Genomic DNA, 9,849 nt, shown 5'->3' on the forward strand with positions numbered 1-9,849 from the left:
TACACTTAGAGACAGACAACCAAGCACACTCACATTCACACCTACAGACAATTTAGAATCACCAATTAACCTCAGCATGTTTTTGGACTGGGTGGGAGGAAGCCGGAGAACCCGGAGAGAACCCACGCTGCACGGGGAGAACATGCAAACTCCACACAGAAAGATCCCGGGTGTCCTTACCAGGACATGAACCGGCAACTTTCTTGCTGCGAGGCAACAGTGCTAATCAACTGCGCCACCTTGCAGCCCCGAAGTGATGTATAAAACACAATAATACAATATCAGACTGAAACCAAGTAAATAACTCACAGCCCAGTTTGTCTCTGATTTCTTTAACAGTCATACAAAAAGTTCAGGACTCACCCTGAGGACCGTTCTGATGTGACAAAACATTAAACTGCAGCTGATAAAACTAAAAACTTTAAAGAATAAAAGGCCCAATGTAAGATAAAATTAAAATTAAAATAGTGAAATACATAAGATAAAAAATAAATAAACGGTAAGAATGTAAAAAGACTTAAGGTTAAAGGTTAATTAAAAGCTCGATTAAAAAGGTGTGTCTTTAACCTTCTTTTAAAGATATTGACAGTCTCTGCAGTCCTGAGGCTCTCCAGCAGGCTGTTCCACAGGTGGGGGCCGTAGTGGCTTAATGCCGCCTCACTGTGGGTTCTGGTTCTCGCTACTGGAATGGATAAAAGGCCACTGCCGGAGGACCTCAGGACCCGAGAGGGTCGATATGGTAAAAGCAGATCAGATAAATAAGTGGGCGCAAGGCCGCTAAGACATTTAAAAACTAGTAAAAGAACCTTAAAATTGATCCTATAGCGGACAGGGAGCCAATGCAGCAACTTTACAACGGGTGTAATGTGGGCCTGCCGTCTGGTCCTCGTCAGCATGCGAGCGGCTGAATTTTACAGTAATTGGAGATTTAAAACGCACTTTTGAGAAGACATGTCATTAACCTTTAAGCTGTTTGGGGTCTTTTTTTTTTATCGCAGTAAGGTGTTATTATTATGGACATTTTATTTTGTTCCCTAAGAGATTTGAAATAGGAGAGCAAAGTGCGGGAAAAAGGTGTGTTGTGATATTGTCACACAAAGTGAGTATTAACCGTCTCTGTTTCGGACAAAAGTTGAATTGTGGAAAAATCTTTACAAATCACTTCATACAAGTCAATATACTGCTGCTTGTGCATGTCATTCCATTCCTGTGATGGCTCAGTTCAGACTTGTGCCATGTTGAATGTGATAGGGACATGTTACTATGTCTGACCTAATAAGATTACTGACACTAACTTTACAGATATGTGACCAGGGTGCACATTCAGACATGCAGCCGACCTGTTTCCTGGCCGTCTGAATAACGGAACAGAGTATTTGTGTGAAAGGGGTTATATGGTGGGGACCTGCCTCTTTTTAGGGGACAAACGCCCCTTAAATGGAGATCATTCAATTTTAGAATGAAGACTACGATTAAGGGTATTTTCAGATTAATGCTGAGGGGAGGACTAGTGTTCAGCAAGTTGTGGTTATGGTGAGTCTCCATGGGAACATAACTTAATATACATCTCTATGTCTGACGCTTACCATAGAATTGCCGGGTAAAATCAGAGTTACAGCTCTCAAGCATGTCCTCCTGTCAGTCCGACCGCACTTCTCCAGGTCCACCAAGACAGTATATGAAGCGTCAGCACCCTGCCGCAACACACATTTTGTCAAAACATGTCACCAATCACAAACACTCATCTGATTTGGGACAATTATCTCATTTAACTTATGTCCTCATGTCATACAGCCATTCTCTGTGTAGATGGTTTATTGATCCACGCTTCTGGTTTGAAATGGTGTGATGTGGTGAGATGTAATGTGTACGTAGTGGCATACGAACAGTGTGTACTAGCTGTGTGTACTACCTTAGCCAGAATATAGCTACAATGCCCATGGAAGGTGTAGCTTTTTCCATCAAAAGTGTTGATATGTGACCCTCCTTCCACAGCACAGGTTCCTGGACAATCCTCCTCCCTACACTTCCACTGACCACTTTCACACACACTGTCAGGACACAAACACACACAGATGTAAACGTCATAATAAATATTTTATATAATGAACTTGATAATTTATGGGTCATTCCATCTCAAATCATTAAATGAAAAATATATTTTTAAAAATCTGCTCGACCATCAGTGATTTGCCTGACATATTTATAGCATTAAGCAGTCATATTTATGAATATTTTTAAAATTTAAGCTTGATATAATACATATATGTCTAATTTTTACATTTATTTATTTATTTAGATTTTTTTAAGGCCAGTTGAAGCACTTTCAGTCCTTTTTTTATTTTTATTTTTGCAGAGGCTGTGTTTGATGCCAATATTTCAGGAAAAATTAAGGATAAAAACCTGACTTTTTTTTTTAAATTGTGATATCTCATCATCCCATTGAAATGTCTAAAGCTCCATCTTTGAGCACACTTTAACATAAAAATTAATCATGCAGAGGTCAACTTTAGATTTTTTCTGCGCTATATGTACCTGCATTTGACGAGTTTCAGGCAAGTGGGTAATGGTTGAATAGAAGGCCTCTCATGATTTGAAATGGAATAGCCCTCATGTGGTGAAAACTGTGTTAATACAGTAATCTTGCCATAATTATGATATAAAGGTTTGAACTAAACCAAATATATCAAAGGGAATTATTTTGCATTGGCTTATTGCTTTCAGAACATGTATGTTTGCTGGAGTGAAGAGACTTAAATACACAGATTAGGCTGACGAGAAACATGAGCTACAGAAGTCCTTCATATACCTGCCACCTGCAGCTGCTTCAGTAAACTATCAAAGCAAGCCACATTTACACATAAATTGTAGAAAGGGTGATGCAATAAAAGTGTTCCTTAATTAGTTTCTCTAATACTTAAGGATGTAAGGCACATGCACATTTTACAGTCCAAATTTAGGTGATTATGATTGTAGTATTTAGTTTTATGTGGAAAGTTTTCATATTACCAAAGTTCACAGCGGTGGGAGTAGAACTCTCCTGAATTGTAAATTTTGTTGTTGTGCACACATGGACACTCAGTGTATGGAACACAACCTCTGTTACCAATGTCATCAAAGACCAGTCCTGAGGAAGAGAAGAAACAAAACAACACCAATAAAACAATATTCATTATGTTTAACTCTGTGCTTGAGAAAGGAATGGTATTGTGTGTACTTTCATCTGGCATATAAAGTGCAAACTGTGTGTGTGTATACCAGCAGGGCAACTGCAGCCATCATGACAGTGAGTGTTGCATGTCCGACTGGCCTGAGGAGTGGAGCAACTGTCAGGACATGCGCTGGTACACTCCAAGAACTCCATGTTGTAAGGACATTCCTTGTCTGTGGAGACAAAAGTTAGAATTTTGCTGTACCACTGACAACAAAAAATTCAGAAAAACATAAGGCAAACAACACAGCAAAGACCAGAACATTCAAATTTACAGTATAGGACTTCTCTTACAGCAGAAAATTTCAGTTCTCCATTGCTCAGGGTTGCCACCTGCATGGACACACTGTCTGGAAAACTCTGAGATAGTTTTGCAGAGAACAGACTCAGTATTCTCCCTGAAGTTGCATATATCCACCATGCAGGCTTTACTAAAGGCTCCCACATCAAGAAGGTCCAGGCAGCTTCCGAATGGAGCACTGAAGAAGATCTTGTCACAGAGTTGCTGAAAAACAAGTTTCAGTATAAGAGATACAACTTAAGAAAATATAACCTTGTGTACAATACTGTCAGTGCCACAAATTGGACATTTAACTGCTAATATCCTAATCTAATCCTAATCTAATCCTAATCTATCTATCTATCTATCTATCTATCTATCTATCTATCTATCTATCTATCTATCTATCTATCTATCTATCTATCTATCTATCTATCTATCTATCTNTCTATCTATCTATCTATCTATCTATCTATCTATCTATCTATCTATCTATCTATCTATCTATCTATCTATCTATCTATCTATCTATCTATCTATCTGTCTATCCATCTATCTATCTATCTATCTATCTATCTATCTATCTATCTATCTATCTATCTGGACTATGACAAAGAGTAAGAGTAGGAGAGTTAGAGGTACCGCGTTGTCACAGTTGAGGAGCAGGTTATCGTCAGACTCCTCACAGCTCTCTGTGGGTCCGTCTACCTTGTAGTACTCAGCATAGTCTGTCACAGACAACACCGCTCCTGCAGTGCAGTCAATCACACAAAAATGGTCATTGTGATTATTCAGCCCAGTACCTTGTGCTTACATAAAAAATTGGAGCAAAAATGCTTTTTGGGTTGTGTTTTTGGGTCAGTTTGTAGCAAAATACAGGAATGTTAAACTAATTAAAATCATGTGCAGACAATCTTATTTTGCTAAGTACAAATCTGCTAATCAGTAGCCTCAGGAATTTAAAAATCTCAGATTTTTTTTTTTTCTCAGTTTGGGAAAGTATTGTAAAAGAGTTTGAAGATAATACAGGTTGACCCCAGAGTTCCAAATGAAATAGCATGAAATGCAAAACTCTCCCCAGTAATGTAACAGTTACACATTTGTGAAAAATTAAAATTGATTGCAAATTCCTGAGAAAAAGTTAGTAGGTATCTAGTTATACAGTTACTTGCGAGGGCAATTTTTAACATGCACATTAGTAAGAAACTGTCACTCTGTTTACATGTGTGCTTCCAGTTCGTCCCACTTGTGTAAATTTAATTTGCACTGAACAGCAGAAATTCATGGACATGACAGTATTTAACTCTCCAAATCAGTACAGTTCAGTCTTGATCTTGAACCCGTTTCTTTTTTCTGAACAACTGGCCTGAATTTAAAAAGGTTAAGATAGAAAAAACAAACACAGCTTCTTATAATGGGAATGTGAGGTCCAAAAAATGGATGCAGCCAGTGTAAAATGTTAAAGTTAAATGGAGATTATCCGTGTGTGACAAGTGAATTCTGGTTAAATATGCCTGAATCTGATCTGGAAGATCAAAATGCTGGTTAGTGAGCTTCCAATCAAAAATGCTTATAAGACCTCAATGTAAAGTCAAGTGTCTCTTTAAAGAAGAAAGTTGTTAAAACAGAAAAACAAATGAATTTCACACTGATAGCAGGCTGAACTACGACGACAGTGTCTTTCATTCCTTAAATCAACACTTAAAATGGGTAATGCATTAAATATCAATCAATCAAGTAAACAAATTAGGTCAGTTTTACTGGTTCTGGTTCTACTCATCAGTTAAAAAAACAAAGCAAATGTCTCCACTGATTCATGAAACATGGCTATAATCTGCACTATATTATCCCTCCATAACACCAAAAAGGATCTTACCATCTCTAATGAACTCATTGGATACACCATCAAAGTTTCCACACAGTCCACATGTCTGGCTGCGATACTTGTCATTGATTTCAATCTGTGAACATACACCAGATATATAATAGTTACACTCAGAATCACAAGACAACACATAATTAAAGTTCTATTCTGGTCACTAATTAAACCCCTAAAAATTCATCTTGGTTTTTTAAGATCACACGTTTCGACATTTTGTCATTAAAAAAAAAAGAAGAATTTTAGGATGTAAACTAGCTCATGACCTCAAAGGGAAACTGGTTTAAGTCACGTGGGGACCTCAGGAGGCAAGATGCTGTGTAAACTCTTGGCTTTAGCAATTTTAGTGATTGTCATAGGAGAGCTCTTGTTTTCCAACTGATGCATGACCTTTTATTAAGTGTGAAATACAGAAAACAATATTTGTAATATCAAGTATCAGTGTTTCTAGTCATGAATGGCTAATGTCATCAGTCCCATTATGAGTATTATATCAAGAGGTATTAAGCTATGAAAAAATGGTCCCCACCCAACCTCAGCAAATATGATTCTGTTAAGTATGGAATTATAACAATATCTAATCATTAAATCCTTTAATCACACCAATCTTTATAAAGCAATCTGCTCAGCCACGTGTTTACTGAAAGGACTGACTTATTCATATGGTGTGCTAATCTCTCCAGAACGTTTCCCACAAATTCACACAGTGAGTCATTGCAGTTGTGCAGTGAACTTTGATTAATGTTTGTAAGGCTTCTCCCCATAACCTCAGCTATACATGTTATTTTGAAAGTTCTGTTTGTCTGCCTCAAAGCAGACCTCTGCCAGATTTAAAGTTTGGCCAGCCACTAAGAAGAACCCATTTTTAGTGTCATTTACAAATTAAATTGTGCTTTCAGTCAAAACTATGATATATTAAAATATTTTTCTGAACCCTGAAAAGGTGGCTTATTTGATTTAAACTACCATAAATCATGACAACAAAATCTACATGCATCACATGAACACGATACATTTAAATACCCATCTCTGTCATCCATCAGACAGTCCTGGTAACTACAGAAAGTTGTAACTCATTGATAGAAGCAAATGTTTTGTTTAATTTTTCATCGTGAAAAGGATTGTCTGAGTGTATTATCACCTCCCTCAAGGGAAATGTTCAAAAGTATGGATTAGTAACTGCAGTTGCTAATTTGATAATCTGAGATTACTGGGTAACACCAGCTATTTTCATTGCACTTAATAACAGGTCACCAAAGTGCTAAACTATGGCTTTTATATTTGGTTTTAATAGCTTTTGGACAACAATGGAGTTGTGTGGCAAAGAAAGATAAGCTGTATCGCCTGCAGCGGCACAGGCAATACTTTTGAGTGAGATAAATTAATGTTGCCTTTAGGCCTTTTCATGATATTTGTTGATAATAATAAAATGATAAGATAACACCAGTTGTTTCCCTCAAACAAAACTGCTTGAGACGCAAGTGTTTCTTTAGAAAGATATGCATATATAACAGACTTATGGATTATAGATTCAGGCTAAGTTGTTAAATTGTTTACAGGAGGCTCAAAGATGGGGAAAGACATGTGTGCATATGTCAGAGTATGCTTCATACATCGATGGCGTCATCCATGTTCCAGATCACCGAGATTCCCAGCTGAGCGTCAACAGAGATACTAGATGTGGTCGCTTTGACAGATATCCCATATGACACGTGTGGCAGAGACACCCTGCAGCAAACATAGACAGTTGTAAGACAATGAAAGACAATGACACAGTAAGTCATATTCTAAAGAGAGGACATGTAGTAGACTGATCACTGATCAGCTTTACATGACTGATTGTGAAAATTGTAAAATTGTAGACAATCACAGAAAGGCATAGAGCTTGGTTTGAGGGGAATTTAGCTTCACCTGAAAAGTGAGAAGACAGCAGCTGTGGGAAAGGGCTACGAACAATTTAGAATGACCAATTAACCTCAACATGTTTTTGGACTGTGGGAGGAAGCCAGAGAACCTGAGGAGAACCCACGCTGCACAGGGAGAACATGTAAACTCCACGCAGAAAGATCCCGGGTGTCCTCACTGGGACGCAAACCGGCGACCTTCTTGCTGCGAGGCAAAGGTACTAACCACCGAGCCACTTTGCAACCCTAATAGAGACATGCTATAGCTATCGTGAATATTTTCACATCATGTTGCAATAGCATTCATTATTAGTTTTTGGCTAAACCTGTCAATTACACCCCAGTTGGGTGACAAAGCAAAAATTGACCTATTATAAAATGTATGTACATTTTTCCAGAGATTCATTGTTCCATTCAAATTGTTAAGCTGATAATCTCATTTGTAATGAAAGAAACTGAGTGACGGGAAGCACTTTGGCTTTTGGTCTCAAACTTTTGAACTTCAGTGTGTGTCTGTACAAGTTGTTCATATTGGAGCTAATCTAACGGAAACATGCTTTACTAAGTTTAAAGAATCTATGATATTCTCAGCAAACAGTTATCACATCTTGAGCTCGTAGCAAAGATAGCTTTCTCCATGATCACTGAGTAAATTCATCTGTTCATACTTTGAGAAGAGGCTGAAAGCCCCAGAAAAATGCTAATAATATGTTTGTTTGTTTTTTTTTTTTTGGTCAACTTAAGGTGCACAGCGGGTTCTGGAGCAGAACAAGACACATAGTACTGCAGCACTGAATGAAAATCAATGTAAAATTGATAAGAACAAAATTCATATCAGTGTCTCAGACTATAGCACAGAACATCAATCAATTTAATATCTGTATGTAGTTAACTAATCTGGACTAAACTTACATTTTGCCATTGACCATCACTGAGTTGGGGCTGATCTCCACCACAGACCCGTCCAGCTTCATGACGATGCTGGTGATGGTGGGGATGCCGTCGACTACAGTGCGCCTCATCTGGACATTAAAAGATTCATAGATGTTCTTGCAATCTGAGATCAGGACATGGTTACACGTGGAAACCATCTGGAAGAAATCTCCATCAAGGGTCTTAAAATGAGAGTGTCCCCAAGTTGTACACACTCGGCCAATGTGAGATGCAGCAACTAGAAAATATACAAAAAAAACATTAAAACGTAATTCTGAATTGACACGAAAAGTTGAGAAAAATAAATATTAGGCATTGGTACAGTTATCTGAATTGTAGTTCGTTGTGTTTAGAGAAGGAACAATGTTTACTGCAGTAAAGAGAAAAAAAAAAAGTTGTATTCATCTGAATGTTCATCACAGTATGCACAGCACGAGATATTTATGAAACTTCAGTAAGGCTATATTGCTTACACTGGATGATATAACTACCTACCATACGGTCAGATGGAACAATTGTAGAGATCCTAAACTCATACATATGCATTATCTTCGGAAACAGCTTCAGTTAGAATAGCTAATCACCAACAGGAAGTGTACTAAGCATCCAAACATGATATAAATCATCTAAAAATAAAATTAATTAAACATGTTTTGTTTTTTGTTTTTCAACCAAATTAACCTCTGTTAAAAGAAAATACCCAGTCCTCTCCATGACCCTTTACAGTCTTAGTGCGTTTGCTAAGTGTAAAGCCGTGAGGAGTTTTCAGGTCATCATTTACCAGTCTGAGAGAGTGAGCCGGTCAGTAGCATTAGTTGGATGAGCCATAGTGTCGACTGGAGTCCTGCAGCCCCCATGTTGGTCTTGAGGATTGACCCACTATGAGAGGACTCACCTGGAGGACAAGTCCCTTTATAACCTGCCAGGTAAGGCGGAGCTACATGACACACAAGATTATTGTTTGTATACTCAACATCAATGTCACTGTCTTCACAACAGCTTCTTCATTGTGCAGGATACACAGCAAAGAGAGTCAGTGTGGCTAAACATGAATGTGTGCAAACATAAATAATTAAGGTTTTATTTTTATATTTAAAGCTTAAACTTTAATATAGTATCCTAAACGGAACAGTACAGGCTTTTGCTTTGTCCCTGACTATAGCTGTGTTTCAAGGACCAGTGTGTAAGTTCTAGTGGTTCTATCGGCAGAAACTAAATTACATTTTTCAATTCAATTTTATATTATTTATATAAATAACCTATATCATTTTAAAGCCATTCCCATAGTAAAGGGAAGACCTTACAAAATTATACAGAGAAACACAAAATATTAAAAGTTTCTTTTGCGGGGCGCCGCTATAGCTCACCTAGTTGAGCTGGCATCCCATGTACAGGGCTACAGTCCCAATGTGGAGGTCATCAGTTTGAATCCCGCTTATGGCCCTTTCCCACACATCCTCCCCCCATTTTTCTCCCCCACTTTCCTGTCTCTCTCTCACTTCACTATCGAATAAAGGCCGAAAAATTAACTTTAAAAAAAGTTTCTTTTGGATTCTCTTTGCGCAAACACTTGGCAACAGTGGCAAGAAAAAACTTTAGCACAAGCAGGCTCATGGAGAGCAGCCATCTGCCTTGATCGGTT

At 37.9% G+C, this 9,849-nt stretch overlaps 1 protein-coding gene across 1 annotated transcript in view; it reads right to left on the reverse strand.

The window, feature by feature from the left end:
* The window catches only part of LOC103372585 (mucin-5AC-like), a 28,350-nt gene extending 19,286 nt beyond the window's left edge, over positions 1-9,064 (reverse strand). The window contains exons 1-10 of the mRNA XM_008302266.1: positions 8,989-9,064; positions 8,187-8,445; positions 6,984-7,098; positions 5,368-5,452; positions 4,134-4,240; positions 3,506-3,716; positions 3,259-3,384; positions 3,010-3,127; positions 1,913-2,051; positions 1,587-1,694 (exon numbers count right to left, since the gene is read on the reverse strand). Of these exons, the coding sequence (XP_008300488.1) occupies positions 1,587-1,694; positions 1,913-2,051; positions 3,010-3,127; positions 3,259-3,384; positions 3,506-3,716; positions 4,134-4,240; positions 5,368-5,452; positions 6,984-7,098; positions 8,187-8,445; positions 8,989-9,064 (1,344 nt within the window). The remainder of the gene's footprint in view (positions 1-1,586; positions 1,695-1,912; positions 2,052-3,009; positions 3,128-3,258; positions 3,385-3,505; positions 3,717-4,133; positions 4,241-5,367; positions 5,453-6,983; positions 7,099-8,186; positions 8,446-8,988) is intronic.
* Between the last annotated feature and the right edge of the window lie 785 nt (positions 9,065-9,849).

Source organism: Stegastes partitus, unplaced genomic scaffold (assembly GCF_000690725.1).
Source record: "Stegastes partitus isolate 25-593 unplaced genomic scaffold, Stegastes_partitus-1.0.2 Scaffold1783, whole genome shotgun sequence".
NCBI lineage: Eukaryota > Metazoa > Chordata > Actinopteri > Pomacentridae > Stegastes > Stegastes partitus.